This window comes from Peromyscus leucopus, chromosome 6, assembly GCF_004664715.2.
Source record: "Peromyscus leucopus breed LL Stock chromosome 6, UCI_PerLeu_2.1, whole genome shotgun sequence".
Classification (NCBI taxonomy): domain Eukaryota; kingdom Metazoa; phylum Chordata; class Mammalia; order Rodentia; family Cricetidae; genus Peromyscus; species Peromyscus leucopus.
In genome coordinates this window covers 56,671,080-56,690,938 of record NC_051068.1, presented here as the reverse complement: position 1 = coordinate 56,690,938, position 19,859 = coordinate 56,671,080, and the positions used below count along the sequence as shown (strand labels likewise).

General features: G+C 41.7%; 2 protein-coding genes across 3 annotated transcripts in view; one reads left to right on the top strand and one right to left on the bottom strand.

Annotated features, from left to right (window-relative positions):
- Rxfp1 (relaxin family peptide receptor 1) overlaps positions 1-11,845 on the top strand; it is a 125,197-nt gene extending 113,352 nt beyond the window's left edge. For both annotated transcript variants that reach the window (XM_028880115.2, XM_028880117.2), the window contains 2 exons: positions 5,399-5,617; positions 8,599-11,845. In XM_028880115.2, coding sequence (XP_028735948.1) covers positions 5,399-5,617; positions 8,599-8,900 — 521 coding nt within the window. In that variant the 3' untranslated portion in view covers positions 8,901-11,845. The remainder of the gene's footprint in view (positions 1-5,398; positions 5,618-8,598) is intronic.
- Positions 11,846-16,884: 5,039 nt separating this feature from the next.
- On the bottom strand, positions 16,885-19,806 carry C6H4orf46 (chromosome 6 C4orf46 homolog). Its single transcript, XM_028880114.2, has 2 exons — positions 19,425-19,806; positions 16,885-17,859 (listed from the first exon to the last, which is right to left on the bottom strand). The coding sequence occupies exons 1-2, from the start codon at positions 19,599-19,601 to the stop codon at positions 17,704-17,706; spliced, it is 333 nt and encodes a 110-aa protein (XP_028735947.1). The 5' UTR covers positions 19,602-19,806; the 3' UTR covers positions 16,885-17,703.
- Between the last annotated feature and the right edge of the window lie 53 nt (positions 19,807-19,859).

Sequence of the window (19,859 nt, the reverse complement as noted above, 5' to 3'; positions counted from 1 at the left end):
CAATGTGTATTTCTGACTTCTTTATCAAACATCAGGAATCCATGGGTGTGTAGAATTATGTCTGGGCTTAAATTTGATTCCATTGATCTACATATCTGTTTTTATGCCAACACTATACTGTTTTTATTACTATAGCTCTGTAGTAATATTTCTATTACTCAATTAATTACTCAAGTAGGATCTCAATTTGAGATCAGGGATGATGATACCTCCATCAGTTCTCTTATCATTCAAGATTGTTTTAGGTGTCTAGGATTTTCTGTTTTTCCATATGAAGCTGAAAACAGTCCTTTCAAATTCTATGAAGAATAGTGCTATAATTTTGATAGGGATTGCATTGAATCTGTAGATTTCTTTAGGTAGGATGGCCATTTTCACTATATTAATCCTACCAGTCAATGAGCATGCGCAATCTTTACATTGTTTGATATCTTCAATTTCTTTCTTCAATGTCTTAAAATTTTTATTATAAAAGTCTTTCACAGCCGGGCGGTGGTGGCGCACGCCTTTAATCCCAGCACTCGGGAGGCAGAGCCAGGCGGATCTCTGTGAGTTCAAGGCCAGCCTGGGCTACCAAGTGAGTTCCAGGAAAGGCGCAAAGCTACACAGAGAAACCCTGTCTCGAAAAACCAAAAAAAAAAAAAAAAAAGTCTTTCACTTGCTTCATTAGAGTTACTCTAAGGTATTTTATTTTGAGACTGTTGTGAAAGGTGTTGTTCCACTGATTTCTTTCCCAGTTCGTTTGTCATTTGTGTACAGGGAGACTACTGATGTTTGTGAGTTGTTTGTATCCTGCTACATTACTGAAAGTGTTTATCAGCTACAAAAGATTCCTGATGGAGTCTTGGGTTCGTTTATGTATACAATCATATCATCTGCAAATAAAGAAAGTGTTTATCAGCTACAAAAGATTCCTGATGGAGTCTTGGGTTCGTTTATGTATACAATCATATCATCTTGACTTCCTCCTTTCCTATTTGTATTCCCTTGATCTCCTTTGGTTATTTTACTGTTTTAGCTAAGACTTCAAGTACTATATTGAATGAGTATGGAGAGAGAAGAGTGGACTTGTTCCTGTCTTCTTCCTGATTGTAGTGGAAATGCTTTCAGTTTCTCTCTATTTAGGCTGATGTTGGCTGTGGCCTTGCTGTAAATTGCCTTTATTATGCTGAGGTATGTCCCTTGTATTCCTAGTCTCTCCAGGACTTTTACCTTAAAGGTGTGCTGGATTTTGTAAAAGGTCTTTTCTGTATCTAATGAGGTAATCATGTAGGCTTTGTCTTTCAGTCTGTTTATATAGTAGATTCCATTAATTTATTTACATATGTTGAACCATTCCTAAATATCCTGAATGAAGCCTACTTGATCATGGTGGACAATCTTTCTGATATGCTCTTGAATTCAGTTTGCAGATATTTTTGAGAATTTTTGCATCTATGCCAAAGGAAAACTCGTCTGTAGTTCTCTTTCTCTGTGTGGTTTAGGTACATGGGTGACTGTGGCCTTGTAAGAAAAATTAAGCCATGTTCCTTCAGTTTCTATTTTGCAGAGTAGTTTGAGGAGTATTCGTGTTAATTCTTCATTTAAAATTTGGTAGAATTCTGTGCTGAATCTATCTGGCCCTGAGGTTACTTTGCTTGGGAGACTTGGTTATCACTTCTATCACACTAGGGGTTGTAGGTCTGTTTAAATTGTTTCTCTAATCTTTATATAATTTTGGTAGGTGAAATGTATCAAGACATTTATCCATTTCTTTTAGATTTTTCCATTTAGTGGAGTTACAGGTTTTAAAGTGTATTGTTAATGATTCTCTATTTCCTCAGTGTCTGCTTTATGCCTCCCTTTTAGTTTCTAATTTCATTACTTTGAATCTTCTTTCTCCACCTTTTAGTTAATTTGGCTAAGAGTTTATCAACCTTATTAACTTTCTTTCTTTAATTTTTTTTCAGGGGTGCAGATTCAAGACAGGGTTTCTCTGTGTAGCTCTGGCTGTCCTAAAACTCACTCTGTAGACCAGACTGGCCTTGAACTCAGAGATCAGTGTGGTATGGCCCTTTTCTAAAGAACAAAAACAAGTGAACAAACAAAAAAACCTCTTCATTTTATTGATTCTTTGTATTGTTTTGGTTGTTATTTTTATCTTTATGGATTTCAGCCCTGAGTTTGATTATCTTGCCCTCTATTCCTTTTGGGTGTGATTTCTTCTTTTTGTTCTGGCTTTCAGGTGTGCCATAAAGTTCATAATATGAGGTCTCTCCAATTTTTTTATTATAGGTACTTAGTGCTATGAACTTGCCTTTTATATTTGCCTTCATTGTGTCCCATATGTTTGGATATGTTGTATTTTTATTTTCATTCAATTCTAGAAAGTTTTTAATTTCTTTCTTCTGTATGGATCCATTTTTCATTCAGGGGTGAGTTGTTCAGCTTCCATGAGTTTGTAAGTTTTCTCTTATTTTTGCTGTTCTATCAAGAATTTGTCCAGCTTTAATCGGTGGTGTCAGATAGGATGCAGGGTGTCATTTCTATTTTCTTTTATCTTTTGAGATTTGCTTGTTTCCAAGCATGTGGTCAATTTTGGAGAAAGTTTCATGAGCTGCTGAGAAAAAGGATTATTCTTTCGTGTTTGGGTAAAGTGTTCTGTAAATATATGCTAGGTCCATTTGATTTATGACATAATTTAGCTCTAGCATTTCTCTGTTTAGTTTTTGTCTGGATGGCCTATCTGTTGGGGAGAGTAGGGTACCGATATCACCCACTAGCACTGTATAAAGGTCAATACATGATATTAGTTGTAATAGTGATTTCTTTCATGAACTTTTTTATGCATAGATGTTTAGAATGGCAATATCCTCTTGGCGGGTTTTTCCCTTTGATGAGAATATAATGTCCGTCTCTAGCTCTTCTAATTAGCTTTGGTTTGAAGTCTGTTTTGTCAGATATAAAAAATGGCTATACCAGCTTGATTCTTGGGTCTGTTTGCTTGGAATATCTTTTTCCATCCTTTACCTTAAGATATCTATCCTTGATGTTAAGGTATGTTTCTTGGATGCAGCAGAACAATGGATCCTGTTTTTTAATCCAGTTAGTCTGCATAGTTTTTTCTTTTTTCCTTTTTTTCAGAACTGAGGGCTGAACCCATGGCCTTGTGCTTGCTAGGCAAGTGCTCTACCACTGAGCTAAATCCCCAACCAGTCTGCATCTTTTTATTGGGGGAATTGAGACCATTGATGTTGAAAGTTGTCAATGAGCAGTGTTTGTTCATTCCTGTTATTTTGTTGTGGTGGTGTGGGTTTTTTCCCCTCTTTTGATTTGTTGGTCTGGGATCATTTGTTCCTTATGTTTTCTTAGGAGTGTTTAAACTCTTCAGGTTGACATTTTCCTTCTAGTGCCTTCTCTAGAGGTGGATTTGTGGATAAATAAATTTAGCTTTACTGTGGAGTGTTTTTCTTCATTCACTGTGATTAAAATTTTTGCTGGGTATAATAATCTGAGATGGCATCTGTGGTCATCTATTGAGTTTGTAAAACATCCATCTATGCCCTTCTGGCTTCTAGAGTCTCCACTGAGAGAAATCAGGAGTTATTCTAAAAGTCTGTCTTTATATGTTACTTGGCCTTTTTTCTTCCTCCCAGCTTTTAATATTCTTTCTTTGTTCTGCTTAGTGTTTTGATTATGTGTAGTAGGGAATTTTTTTCTGGTTCAGTTGGTCCAGTCTATTTGGTGTTCTGTATACTTCTTGTACCTTGATAGGCCCTTCCTTCTTAAGGCTAAGGAAATTTCCTTCTATGATTTTGTTGAAGATATTTTCTGAGCCTTTGAGGTAGGTTTCTTCTCCTTCCTCTATTCCTATCATTCATAGATTTGGTCTTTTCATAGTGGACCAGATATCCTGGATGTTTTGTGACTGAATTTTTTCTTTTTTTTCTTTCTTTCTTTTTTTTTTTTTTTTAAAGATTTATTTATTTATTATGTATACAGAGGAGGGCGCCAGATCTCATTACAGATGGTTGTGAGCCACCATGTGGTTGCTGGGTATTGAACTCAGGACCTCTGGAAGAGCAGTCAGTGCTCTTAACCTCTGAGCCATCTCTCCAGCCCCCGTGACTGAATTTTTTAGATTCAATATTTTCTTTGACTGGGGCATTCATTTCTTTTACCCTGTCTTCAACGCCCTAAATTTCCTCTTCCATCTCTTGTACTCTGTTGGGGAGGTTTGCTCCTGAGGTTTCTGTTTGACTTCCTAAATTTTTATTTTCCAGTTTTCCCTCAGTTGACTTTTCTTTAGTGATTCTATTTCTACTTTCATGTCTAGAACCATTTTCATCACTTCATTCCATTGTTTACTTATGCTTTCACAGACTTCATTAGTAAATTTATTCATACCCTCTTTAAGGTACTTGAGCATATTCATAACATCTATTTTGAAATCCTTGTTTTGTGCTGAAACTATATGGCTTTTTCGGGGACTACTGGAGTAGGGTTACTGGGTTCTGCTGGAGACATATTGTCTTGGCTATTAATGATTGTGTATGTTTTTTTACTGGCATCCAGGCACCTAGGTTTGGGATAATTGTGATTCTAGATGTTGATATCAGGTCTTGTCTTTAATGGGTGAGTGTTCCAGTCCTTGGTTTCTATTGCCCTCTCTGGGTCTTAGGAGAGTATGGAGGCTGTGGGTTACCTGGTAGGGAGTGCTTTTGAGTCCCTGCCAGGTGTGGTCACAGGGAGTCCCAGGTTGAATGTATTTCTAGGTATTGGGAGCTGACATGAAGGAATGGGAACAGGCTGAAAGGGTCTGCAAGAGGGAGGAAAGCTGGGTCTGCTGCAAGGCTTGATGGAGTTTCCAGAGAGTGGAATCAGAGAGGAAGGACAGGCCCTTGCAGGGTCTACTGCAGAGCTGAAGATGAGACTGGGGAATGGGAATTGAAGGACAGGAAGGAGAGTGAAGATTGCCTACTTGACTCTCAGTGGTCAGCATGTTCCCAGGTAGAGAGTGCCTCCAGGCATTGATGGCTGACACAATGGGATGGGGTGAGGGAGGAAGGCTGGGTCCAGAGGTTCAGCAGGGTCCCTGGGGAATGGAGGCAGACCTGTGAGTGGTCTGTAAGAGTGATAGGGATGAGACCATGAAACTGGAACTGGAAGTCAGGAAGATCTGGTACACATTTGTAATCTGAGACAGGAGGGCTGTAAGTTGGTGTCCAGCCTAGGCTACCTAGTCAAGTTGAAGGCTAGTCTGAACTTCCCAGTAAGGCCCTGTCACAATGTGAATAAATAAATAAGTACCACTTTATGGGCTCTGTGGTCTTTAATAGTAAGGTCTAGGGCATGTTTTATCTCTTTTTCCTAAAAGAATGCTAACATATACTAACAATGTTCTTCACGGTCTAAACAGGCATTAACCTGGTAGCGTTCATCATCATTGTGTTCTCCTATGGAAGCATGTTTTACAGTGTTCATCAGAGCACCATAACAGCGACTGAAATACAGAAGCAGGTGAAGAGGGAGATGGTCCTCGCCAAACGCTTCTTCTTCATCGTGTTTACTGATGCATTATGCTGGATTCCCATTTTCATTCTGAAATTTCTTTCACTGCTTCAGGTGGAAATACCAGGTACATGCTTTTCCTAGAAAGAAGAGATCTGTGCAGTGTTATTCTAAGAAAGACAACTTACACTCTTAACACTAACTCGTTTCAAGAACTATTAGTCAGAGTAATGTGGGCTCTGGTTCCATCATCAAGGAAATGCTTCCTGATAGGAACTGTTCGGTTCTTTCCATAAATGCTAAGCGCCACAAAAAGCAAAGTACAATCACCAAAATAAATGATAGGCGGTGCTGAAATTGGTTGCCTGCTTAAGAGGACCAGGAAGAAAAACAAGCTGAAGTAGTTGCCAAATCATGAGTTCATTGTTTTTGGAACGTAAGAAATGTTCCTCCCTACAATACATATGATAGAGACCACTGCACCAGAGCATGACATAATAGAAAACAACACAGGGTTTTGAAATAATGCCCACCGCATGCATCACAGTGGCTGTTACGTGGAGAGAAAATATGAATATGAACACGTTGGTAAGGTGGAGAAATTTGACACTGTGAACTGATAGCAAGATTTGAACACAGTGTAGCTCCAGTGGGAAAGTGTGTCAGCAACTGCAAAACATAGACTTGCCATACAATCCAGCCATTCCGCTTCTGGATAAACGTCCAAGAGAACTGAAAGCCAACACTAAAACAGATATCTGCACACCCGTGTTCACAGAAACGTTAGTCACAACAGCCAAAGGCAGCCGCAGCAGAGTGTCCACAGATACATGGGTGCCTCAGAAGTACACATGGATCATTACTCAGGTTTATAGAGAAAGGAAGTTTTCAACATTTTTTTTCATTTATTTATTTCGTGTGTGCGCGCACACACACACACACACACACACACACACACACACACACACACACACACACCTGTATTATGACACACGTGTGGAAGTCAGGAGACAACCTGCTGGAGTCAACTCTCCCCTTTCACCGGGAGTATCCTGGGCATCAGACTCAGGTGGCCAGGCTTGGTGGTAAGAACCTTGACTCACTGAGCCTTCTCACCATCCCTTAGAAGGAAATTCCGGCACGTGCTGCTTTATACATGAGTCTTGAAGGTGTTGCGTTGAGTAAATAGCCCTGACACAAAAGGTGGGTGTGTTTTATGATCCATCTTACACAAGATCCCGGGAATAGCCAAATTCATAGACAGAACATAGGGGCTGGGAAGGGGAGAAGGGGGGAATGGGAGGTATGACGGGAAGATGAGAACACTCTGGGACTGGCAGCGGTGAGGGATGCTCAACAATGTAGATGGACTTAGTGCCACAGAACTGTACATGTGAAAAAAGTTTAAAGTGCAAATTTTATGTCATGCATATTTTATCACAAAAAAATATGCAAGTATCCCCTGCTGACTGCATAGGTAGTGCAGTGTATAATCACATTTTTACATTTATATGTGCACAATTTAGTTTTATTTGATCCCACAGGTGATGATAACAGAATCTGACAAGTTAGAAGAATAAGAGAGAGAATAGCATCAATTACATCAGACCAAAAATCTGAGTATTTGGTAGTTCCACGCAAAGCTGATTCTTAAGATAAGTTTAGAGAGTTGTAGGGATGCCCAGCTCAGCAGTAAGAGCATTTGCTGTTCTTCCAGGGGACGGGAGTTCAGTTCCCAGTGCCCACATAGGGAGGCGTACCTGTAACCCCAACTCCCAGGTATCTGACACCTCTTCTGACTCCTTGGGTACCCCCACATATGGTGTATGCACTGACAGAACAAACACAAGTTAAAATTAATCTTCAACAAAAGACGAATTTAGTCAAATATGTTTGGGGATTTTGTTTTTACGTTGCTTTAGTTTAGGTTTTGGGGTTGTCTCTTTGTACTAGGGATTGAACCTAGGGTCTCATAACACTAGGCAAGTACTCTACCACCGACTTATATCCCTACCCCTTTCCCCCCACTTTTTATTTTGAGGCACAGTCGTCTTGTTAAGTTGCCTCCTTCATGCTATAGGTCAGAATGGCCGTGTACTTGATACCCTCTTGTCTCAGCCCTGTATTAGTTGGGCTGTGGGGCCGGTGCCACTAGCTACTCAAAGACATCTCACTGAAGTAAACATTTGGTTTAAAGCCTAAAAACATTGCGGGCTGGAGACATGGCTCAGTTTATAAGGTGCTTGCCACACAAGCAGGAGTTTAGGTTCCCCAGAAACCACGTAAACAGCAAAGTGTGGAGTGGTACATCTGTAATCCCAGTGCTGGGAGGAGGCAAAGATAAGGGAATCCCCGGAGTTCACTAGCCAGCCGGCTTAGCCCATTAGGCAAGTTCACGGAGAGGTCCTGTCTCAAAAAACAATGTGGAGAACAACGGAACAGACACCTGACATTGACCTCTGGCCTCCACATGCATGAGCACATATGTGCACATATACTTGCATGTACACACACACACACACACACACACACACACACACACACACACACACTGCCTATGTGTACAAGCCCTAAAATGTGTGCCTTTTCTTAAAATAACATCAATAGGCCTGGGGGCAGTTGGGCACTTGCCTAGCATGTACAAAGCACTCGGTTCAATCCCTAGCAGTGCCACAAAGGAAAGCAGAAGAAAACCACATAAATAGCAAAAAAAGAAATTCATTCAAGATAAATCTACATATTCTGAGAAATACTACATGTACTTCCTATTCATTAAAACATTTACGAAGGGGGATATGTGCTAAACGGCATGGTTTTCCTTTAAATGGATTCATAATGATATGGCATGACTTTGTGTAAATCCTACCAACAGTGTTCTTTTGTTGGCACGCTGAAGTATTCAGGAGAAGCCATTCAGAAAGAGCCCCCAGCCTTCACAGCACTGGCATTCCTTTAAACACTGACACTACAGAAAGACGTCCTGAAAATACCAGAGACTTGGTGTTTAATTATGTCACATCAAAGAAAAGGGCGGCTGAAGACGGGAGATACAAGAGATGCCTTAAACCATCTATTAACACTCAGACTTTTCATTTTTTTCTCTTCCAGAAACTATTACCTCTTGGGTGGTGATTTTTATTCTTCCTATCAACAGTGCTTTGAACCCGATTATCTATACTTTGACCACCAGACCATTCAAGGAAATGATCCATCAACTCTGGTACAACTACAGGCAAAGAAGGTCTGTTGACAGAAAAGGGACTCAGAAGGCATATGCTCCATCATTCATCTGGGTGGAAATGTGGCCCTTGCAAGAGATGCCCACTGAGTTCATGAAGCCAGCAGTTTTCACAGACCCCTGTGATCTGTCTCTAGTCTCTCAGTCATCTAGACTCAACTCTTATTCCTAGCTGGCTCTGTCTGGAAACCATTTATTCTCAGAGAATACTGTGAAGTGCTTCTAGAGGGATTTGCTGATATGAAGTAAATACCACAAAATGTGTGACTTATGGTTAAGACAAGTTCACTTCGAGTGACACAAGGTGGGGAAAGGTGGCTGATGTTCATACAAAGAGAAGTAACTATCCTGACAACGTGTGCATGTATATGAATACATAGTTGCATAGGAAATGAAGGGAAATCTATTTCTGGCATGCATTTATGCACACTGCATGGAGGTAAAGTGCTGGACACACAATATAAAGCCTTTTTAATCTATATATTGTGTTTAATTACTAACAACACAAATTCTACCCACAGCTCCTAGATTTCTCTGTTGTGCATATCAGCAAACATAAGACCCATAGACATTTCAAAATTAAGGTCTAAGGTTTTAGAATACTCAAAGATGACAGCGTCAGATATAATGTGTGGAGCCAGTGAGACGCTCAGTGGATAAAATTCATTACTATACAAGTGTGCTGGCCTGAGCTCAATAGTTGGATCCCATGTAAAGGTGGAATGAATAGACTCTGGAAAACTGTCCTCGGACCTCCACTTGTGTGACATGGCACGTGTGTGTGCACATGCACATCACACACACACACACATACACACACACACACACAAAAAAGTGTTTTTAAATATGGCTGTATGCAAAACAGAAACATTGTGTTTAAAGAATCCTCTGTGTTGTTCTTGGAGTCTCCATACTTGAGAATCAAGGCAATGTATTTATTAAAAGGAAGCTTTGCTGCCAGGTGTGGTGGACAAACCTGTAGTTCTAACATTAGAGAGGGAGAAGCGGAAGGAGCACAAGTTCAAGACCAGCCTCAACAACCTAGAGAGACCCTGCCTCTAACGTGCAAAAGTAAAGCTTGGGTTATGGTTCAGTTGTTAAAGTGCTTGCTGCACACGCACGGGGACCTGAGTGTGAATTCCTGAAACCCACATCAAAAAGAAGGTGTGCTAGGGCATGCCTGTAATCCTAGTGCTGTGGAGACAGAGACTGGAGGATCCCCAAGGCTTGTTGACCAGCTATTGGGAAGACACCCATCATCAGCCTCTGACTTCCACACATGTATGTGCACACATATGCACATACATGCATACACAAAGATAAAGGAGGTAGGCAAGCTTTGTTATACACTCAGAACCAGCATTTTTCTGTCACTCCCTACCCAGTTTTCTCTTGGCTTTGCTTTAAGTGAGCGCCATCACGAGGAAATAGAACAAAGGGTAAGCCAAAAAAGGAAGAATGAGGGTGTTTAAATCAGTGAAATCCAATTCAGAGTTCAGAAACAAACCTTCGTGTTTCAACAAACTGATTGTTTAAAAGGGTGACAAGACACATGTAATCTAGCCAAATTAAATCAAGAGGCTATGAACAACTCATATCCACAACCAGCAAACAAAACTTGTAAGAAAAGCTAACACCAGTGCTCCTCCAACTGTTCCTCCGATGGAAAGTGAGGGACCACTGGCGAACTCACTCTACGAACCCAGCACAGCCCTGATCAAAACCAGAGAGGAGCACAACAAAAGAGTAAAAACTACTCATCAATTTCCTGGCAAACATAGGTGTAAACACCAGCAAATCAAAGTCAAGAACAGATGGGGAAAAATCACACACCATGACCAAGTTTGTTTCCTCCAGGGATGTAAGTTTGTTGGTCCAATACACAGAAATCAATAAATCTGATACAAAAGTAGAAGACAACAGGTCTCATATGATTATTTCAACACACACACACACACACACAAGCACACGTGCGCGCGCGCCCTTGACAAATTCAACATCCTTCATGATAAAAGATCTAAAGAAACCAAGACTAGACGGGACACATGCCAGCATAATAAAGGTTATATAAAACAAAGCTAGAGCTGACTAAGTGGGACAGGAATGAAGGCCTTTCCTCTAAAGCAGGGAATGAGGTAAGAGTGCCTGCCGGGGACCCCACAAGTGTCACTGGTGGCAGGAAAACCATCTGCCTGAGGTGAAGAATGGAACTCAAGTCAGCACCAATTTTGCAGGTGCTGGGCCAAAACTTCCAGAGTTTGACCTTGTGATATATTGTTCCTTACACATTTAAGCACAGTAAAACACTGGAAAGAGGTTTGCATGTGATGATTATCACAACAAAACTGAGGCATAGCTACATAGAGACTCCCTAGCAAAGTAGGAAAGCACCTGTGACCCTCACAATGAGTTCTATCGACTGGGGCCTAAGGGGCAAGGATCTGGGATAAACATAAGGATAGATTCTATTGGTGGAGGATGCAAAGTACACGGACGAACCTCTTTCATAAGGATGGGTTCTAGTCCCTGAGACAAAGCTCAGGATTAGAGCCTAAACAATGCTCAGGATGTGGGGAGGTTCAGGAAGACTGGCTTCATAGAATAGCAAAAATACCACCAAGTTGTCAAGACAATATCCACTCCAGCCTTCTGGGTGACCGAGCGTCAGTCTTTTTCTTCCTTTGAAGAAACTAGGCCCATGTGTTTAACAGTTCTGGTTCCTCCAATGCTTTCTTTAAGCTGTGCTTCCTACAAGTGCCCACTTACACAATTCCTATTCAATATACTGTTCAAAGTCTTAGCTTGAGAAAGTATAAAAAGAAACAAAATGGACACAAATAAGGAGAAATTAATATATTCTTATTGTAGACAACCCAAACCTACATTTCAAAGCCCCTAAAGATTCCACCAGAAAGCTTCTAGATGTCAATGTTTTCTGTATAGTGTTCCTAAAAATAGAACTACCATTTGACCTAGTTAATCAATTCATAAGTGTACACCCAAAGTACTCTGTGTTAATATAACACAGAAATACATCCATATTTATTGTTGATACTGTTCACAGAAAAAAGGGAAAAGGGAAAAAAAAAGAGCCTAGATGTTCATTGAAAGAAAAGGAATTTACATATGTACAAAAAGTTCAGTAGCCTTCCTATATATCTATAAGAAACTTCATTTGAATTGAAGCAAGTTCGTTGTGGGTATATAGAAATACTACTGCTTTTGTGTTTGGTTTGTATTCTATTTGTTAACATGGAAATCTCCAATTATATTCATTTTTCTGAAAATGTCATTTTCTTTCTCTCGATGACTAAATAAAGTTCTATTGTGAATATGTTACATGAAATAAGCCAGACTCAAAAGGCAAATAGTGTATTTTCTTTCTCATATGAGTGAGTGTGTGTGTGTGTGTGTGTGTGTGTGTGTGTGTGTGTAAGCATGCACATGTATGTGAAATGAAACTACAAAAGGAACCATGGCAGGGAAGAAATATTAAGTAAGGGACAGAGAAAGGAGTTGGGGAAGAGGGTAGGATTTGTGTGCCAACAAAAATCTTGCACTAGCAAGCAGTCTTAGTGGATACATGACCCATGCTACACATCGAGGCAGAAGAATCGAGTGTACGTGACAGGGATCACTAGGTCTCTGTATAGGGAAGTGGGACTTGGTTGACTTTTTATCCAAGCAATGTGACAGTAGTGCTGCCTTCATCCCTACCGACGCCCCCTCAGCAAGGGGGCTGAGTGTGTTTCTCCCCTGCCTAGGTCTGGATTTCCTGCCCCCCCACCCCATCTAGCTAGCTAGCTACACACACACACACACACACACACACACACACACACACACACACACGAAGCAGAGGGATGATTTTATAGAAAGGAGGTGGGTGGAAGCTATGGATGGATTAATGAAATCCGCTTATCTACTTCTGGCTGATTGGGGTGTTTGGGAGTTAGGTCTTTTGTAGTGGGTAGTCAGCAGGTGGTCTTTGGGTTCAAGGCTTGTATCTGAATTTACACGTCAGAAAGACAAGGTTCTCCTCACTGTAAGACCTTCTGGAGTTGGATTTGTTGAATTCTGGAAGAAATGAGCATAATATAAGTTTACTGAGAAGAGTGGGAGCCATAATAAGTAGATTCAAAGACAGAACCATCACCATGAGGAAGGAGTACTAACACTCAGGGTCTTGACTGGATCAACTTCCTGAAGGATATCTGGAAGAGCCAAATTACGTATAGAGCAGGTTAGAGGAGGTTGTGGGGGAAGGCATGTGAGGGTAAAGACAGTTATTAATAGGGTTGTCATGGATGTCCCCAAGGTTAACCTCAGTTCATCAAGCATCCCAGCAAAGCAGGCCGAAGGTAGCAAGGAGATGAGAAAGCAGGCTTCAAGTGCAGGCCTCAAGTGCAGACCTCAAGTGCAGGCCTCAAGTGCAGGCCTCAAGCATTTACCACGGTGCTCTTTCAGGCCCAGAGCTGCTGATGAAACCAGCCAGGGCACGGATCTACAGGCCTGCAATATCAGTGTCCATTTGGAGGTCTGGTGAGTCAGAGTATATGAACGGGAGAAAAAGAAAGAAGCTTCTCTGTGATCTTCAGGTTCCCTTTCAGAACTGTGGTCAGAGCCACGAGTCTGAAACCAAACTGGGCTTCCCAGAAATTGGTGGGTCTGGGAAAAAGAGCAGACCGAAGCCAGGGATTCCATGAATTTTCACAACAGATGGACGGAGGTGGACAGGAAGACTGGAGAGTCCAGATTTACCCATTTGGAGACAAAGCTCCAATGCTAGAGAAAGATGACCGCCCCGGTGATGAAAAGCAGGCAGGAGCCCTAGGTGGTTGGGGGAAGTGGCAAAATAGCCCTGGTCTGGGCAGTCCACATTCACACACCACCATAACCACCACCACCATAACTGAATTGCTTTGGGTTCCATCTGTTCTGGTGTGGAATGAAGCCAGTAAATTTTCTCTTTTTTTTTTTTTTGATTTTTCGAGACAGGATTTCTCTATGTAGCTTTGCACCTTTCCTGGAACTCACTTGGTAGCCCAGGCTGGCCTCGAACTCACAGAGATCCGCCTGCCTCTGCCTCCCGAGTGCTGGGATTAAAGGCATGCGCCACCACCGCCCGGCCAGTAAATTTTCTTGATTCTACCTACCTCATAAAGGTTTCTGGGATCCATCCACTCTTCATCCCAGCACCCAGTGTCTTAGTTTGGGTCATCATGTCTCACTTGGATATTTTCAATAACCTTTTAACATGTCTGTATCTTCAGTTCTAATCTACCAGCTGATCACCCACCATAGGTTTTTTTTTTTTTTTTTTTTTGGTTTTTTCGAGACAGGGTTTCTCTGTGTAGCTTTGCGCCTTTCCTGGAGCTCACTTGGTAGCCCAGGCTGGCCTCGAACTCACAAAGATCCGCCTGCCTCTGCCTCCCAAGTGCTGGGATTAAAGGCGTGCGCCACCACGCCCGGCTCCACCATAGGTTTTTAAAGTTCTCAAAAAAAAAAGCATCGGGGTTGGGAGATGTTGGATGTTACAGAAATATTAGCATTACATTTAGATAATAATTGCGTTCTCTACAGACATGTGTATGTGTATACATGTATAAACACATATACATGTAAGAGATAATTACAAAGAACTGACTCATATAATTCTGGAGGTCAGCAGCCTTAAGACTACAGAGCTGATGTATCAGTTCAAGTCTGCAGGCTGACAGGGTGGCCTTCTTCTGTTTGGATGAGGTTTACCACCTTACCTTGAATATGATTGCTTAATCTTTAGAAATTTACCTCAGTCTGGTATAGTCCTGTCATATGAGCACTTGGGAAACAGAGCAGGATCAGGAGTCCATGACCATCTGTAGATACTTAGAAGAATTTGAAACTACCCTGGGATACATGAGACCCTATTTTAAGAAACAAAAATGATTAATGTCAAGAGCTGGAGTGAGTAACATACACAAGTCTCTAAGTTTGACCCCTGCTTCACACATGTATACACACACATGAATACACACAAAAAGGGGAGGGACAACCCTTAAACCTTATCCATACTCTCACTGAAAAAACCCAGAATATTGAACCAACTATCTGGGCACCCACCGCACCACCACACATGAGGAGAGGACAAGGACAGACCTGAACTCTACCGTCTCTGGAAGCCTCTGGGCAACAAGGTATAGTACAAACAAGCATTAATAATCTCATCTCATAGGATATCGAGGGTTTTAAGATTTCTGAGTAAGAGTGTTCACCTTGCGTGTGTATGTGGACCACATTCATTGCTAGTGCCCAATGAGGCCAGAAGAGGGTGTTAGGTCATCTGAAACCAGAGCCACCATAAGGGTGCTAGGAACTAAATCTGCATCCTCTGGAAGAGCAGCAAGTATTCTTAACCACTGAGCCATCTCTCCAAGTCCTGGGAAATTGTTTTAATCTCAGCTTCCATTTCCTGCTCTGTGAACAGACATCACTTTCCTCAGAGCTGATGGGTTTCTAGAAAATAATGTTCCAAAGTTCTAACACAGTGCCTGATACATGGCTCACTTCCCAGCAATGAGAATACTAAAATTTCCTCTGAAGTTTGTAATAAGCTACTTGCCAAGTCAAAAAGTATCTTAGGTCTTTAAGAAAATGATTCTCCTCAAGCTTCCTCACAAAATAAAGCAGAAAAATACATGAAAGGGGATAATTTTTAATCCCAGCACTTGGGAAGTAGAGGCACAGTAGGAATTCAAGGTCACTTTTGGGTATCATTTTAAGACCTTGTCTTAAAAAAACAAAATACCATATTTTGTATGATATCTTAGTTAGGGTTTCTATTGCTGTGACGAAACACCATGACCAAAAAGCAGGCTGGGGAGGAAAGGGTTTATTTGGCTTACACTTCCATATCACTGTTCATTATCGAAGGAAATCAGGACAGGAACTCAAACAGGGCAGAAACCTGATACAGAGGCCATGGAGGGGTGCTGCTCACTGGCTTGCTCAGCCTGTTCTCTTATAGAACCCAGTACCACCAGCCCAGGGATGACACCACCCACAGTGTGCTGGGCCCTCCCCCATCAATTGCTAATTCAGAAAATGCCTTACAATGGATCTTAACGGAGGCATTTTCTCAATTGAAGTTCCCTCCTTTCTGGTTGGCATGAGACTAGCCAGTGCATACGGAAAATATAAAAACACACATTGAGGGTCTAAGGAGGGTCTAAGGAGTGCCTACTAAGCACACACAAGGCCCTGGGCTCAGTCTCTGCACAATTTGGGGTAGGAGGGATACAAATCAACAATTATTTAAAACCATATAATCACAAATTAACAAACAAATGACCACTTCACTTCTACGGCAGCGGCTGTGGAGAGAAACAAGGGGATGGGGTAAGAGGTAGCAAAGCAAAGTTCCAGGGAGTCTAACTTTTGAGGGGGGACAGCTAACTGAAAAAGATTTTAAAAAAATAAAATGTAAACATTAACTCTGCATAGTAGGAATACACGGGGATTATTTAAATGATTCACCTTTTCTGTATGGTTGAACTACCTCATACAGTCTTAAATAATGACCAAAGAAACAGAAATTGACTTGTAATACATTTATTTTTATACATTTTTAAATTGCAATTTTCAGAATATATATGTATTTCTCTCATATGGAAATAAGCATCTCTTTGGTACAGAAATCACACCATACATGTTGTGTGATCTTAAAAAAATCTTAAAAAACCTATGACTATGTCAAAACTAGTCTTTGCCCATCCGTTTGTCCCCTATCACAGCTCCACTGTGAGACTTCATAGAGTTCCGTTCACATCAACATATCTACACAGACGTCATATCAAAGATACTTAAAGGAGTGTATCAAGGTAGTACATGGCTTGATAATAGATGGCACAAATTACATAAAATACAGTACAGGTCAACTAGAACTCTAACAATAAGGTCAACTGATATGAAACCCATTGAAACAGTTAAATGTGACACACTAGAAACTAACTTTATAGTAATGTAAATAACTTGCAAAGCTCCAATACTAGGAAACAGCCATAAATGTGGTAAGGCATTTCAAAGATAGCAATCAGACATATAGAACACTAACAATAAGAGATACTAACTATGAAAGCAGCTTACTATAAAAATAGACAAAAGTAAATATTTTATACAAGTTTTCATTCTATGAAGTAAAAGCTTTTTAGAAATGGGATCACAGAACAGGAAAAATATTTTTTAAAAGTCATCATCAAAATTCAAAACCCTGTACTGGGTATGGTGTTGCACACCAGCAGTCAGTCCTGCCATCCAAAAGGCTAAGACGGAAACGTGGGGTTCACAGCGAGACTTTCTCAAGACAGAAGAAAAACCAAATTCACATAGAAATTGAATATTTTTCCTTCAAGTCAATGAAGTTTAGATTCATACAGTTTTCTTAGAGAAACAATTAGTCTTCATCCTAGAAAACAGGAAGCAAACGTAGCTTCTAATTACACTCGTCAAGTCTTATCCACGGGCACTGAGCCTTGTGTGATATGGCTTCGGGTACTGAGCTAAGAAGTAAATAGAGCGCCATCACTGATTTCAGAGAAGGTGTCCTGTGGAGTTGGACCCACCACCTGAAGTCTCCATCAAGGGCCTTAGGGGATGAACCAAGCTCAAATCCAAACTCAGCACTTCTGGCATCTTCTTGAAAAACGAATAATGATCTGGTTGCTATAATCAATTATTGACTGATGGAATTAGCTTTCATAAAGGAGTCTACAAAAGTTTAGAGGGCAGAAAGTATTCAAGGTAAACACTGTGGTAACAGAGCAATTAAACAAACAAACAAACAAAAAAACCCTTCAGTATTCTGCTTTCTCAAAAGTCAAGAATACTAAGAAAAATTCATTCTCAGTATAAATGTCTGGAGACAGGCAGCCCCATAAATGCGGCCCATGTGCAAATATCTTAAGTGTGAGTCATTAACTGACCACATCTGCAAGTCAGTTGTCGGGTTTCAAGGAATCATAGCCTTCTTTCAGGAGGTCCCGCCACGTTTTAAGGAACCGTGCATTTTCGGTGCATTTCAGGGCCAGCTCTTCCACCTGAGCTGATACCGCAGATGTGGCTTCAAGAAGTTTAGTTAATGAAAATGCTGCCTGCAATTTAAAGAAGGAAAAGTCAAAGGGTTGTGGTACTTAGGGACGAACCCAGGGCTCCCACCACTGAGCTACACCCTGAACCCCACATAGGCTTATTTTTAAAATTCTCATCTAACTGCATAGTCTTAAGAATAGCTTAAAACCTCCAAATGATCACTTGTTTTTCTTAAAAAAAAAAAAAAAAAAAAAAAAAAAAAAAGCGAATTTTCAAATACAAATACTGCTTCTTTCTTGAACCCAAAGCCTCAGAGCACAGTAGGCACACAGCTCTACCCCTGAGCTACGTTCACATTCACAGCCTCTATTTTTTTATTATGTAACTTGAGGAAACATATCTGCCACAAAAATACTCGTTACACATGACACATGACAAGTCGTTATTTTTAACGGAAAACACACCCAACTCTCATGCACTTCACCAAGGCAACCTGGAAACCCCTTGACTAAAAGCGACAGAACCATCTAAAGGACTTCCTCATAAACCACTCTTGCTGATAACAAGAGTAACAAAAGCACTGTTCACTGTTTTTACCCGTGAACACTTTTTTTTTTGGACTACAAAAAAAAAATGTGAAATCCAAAGAACTGATACTCTGAACTGACAGAACATCTAAAATCTCTCTCTCTCTCTCTCTCTCTCTCTCTCTCTCTCTCTCTCTCTCTCTCTCTCTCTCTCACACACACACACACACACACACACACACACACACACACACTACAGAGCTATGAAAAACTCACTTTTAAATCAAATGTTTTCTCCACCAAAGTCCACCAAAGATATGAAACAGCACTTTTTTGGGTATGACATCGGTACTTAGTCTACACATTTATTTGTAACCAGTATTGTTTTGGAAAATAAAAATAAAAATAAACCCTGGACCAGTACTTCAGTCATCTCTTTTTTTAAAAAATGCAAACAAAGACAACAAAAAATGTGTCGCTCAGTTCCCTGTTTCCAGTCTTCACAGGGCTGGCATTCCACGGTGCTCTCCCAGGAAGGGGACCCGCTACATACTTCACTCTGCCCTTCCTCTCTAGAGTCCCTAGAAAGTGAAAACTGACACCCTCCAACCCCCTCAGTGGTACGTGGGCTGAGGTCAGGTGGTGATTTCTGGGAATTCGAGCTTGAACAAAAAGTTGACAAAATTTTTGCATTGCAGGAATCAGTGAAGCGTCCTGTCTAATCCATCAGTGAAACCAATGATCTCCGCGGCCGGCTAGGATTAGCCCAGGTCTACTCAAGTCCAACAGAGAACAAGTCTGCGACCCACAATAGCATCACCAGCTGGCCCTGGGCTGGTGGCCAACAAGAAGAGCAAACTCAAGTCCCTCGGAAAGTACCAAAGGGCAGGAGGCTCTGGCCCAAAGTACTCTGAGAGATGCGAGGAGGCGGAGAGAGGATCCCGGTTACGATGCTGCGGATGATCGCAGCAAGAGGGGAAAGGGGAAAGGGGAAAGGGTGCGGGCAGAGAGAGCAGAGGCTAGCCCTCCACTCCCTGGCCAAGGATCGCAGGCCGGAGCACCCTAGCTGCAAGCAGCGACCCGGACCCGGCGACACTCACGTCTCCGATCTGCAGCTCCACTTGCTCCAGGGGGTCCACGGTTGGGTGGTGGCTTCGGCTCGGACTCCGCCAGCCCAAACTCACTGGCATGCTGAGGGACGACGAAGAGGCGCCCGAAGACGGAGACGAGGGAGGCGGCGGCGGCGGCGAAGCCCGAAACTCCTCAGGGTCAGCCATGGGGCTGGGCCGGGGGATGCGGGACAGACCAAGCAACCGAACCCACACACCAACTGCCTTTCAACAGCTCGCGCCCAAAGCCCACAGGCTCCGCCTCCTCCCACACGGGGTCCCGCCCCATCTTCTCCTGGGTCTCCGCCCCGGACCGCAAGGACTTTTCATTTTCCCAGACAGCCAATCAGATGTCAAAGCCAGTCGTCATCACCCCCGTTCCTGCGCACATCTCGGGTGGGCACCGGAGAACGCTGGAGCTGGACA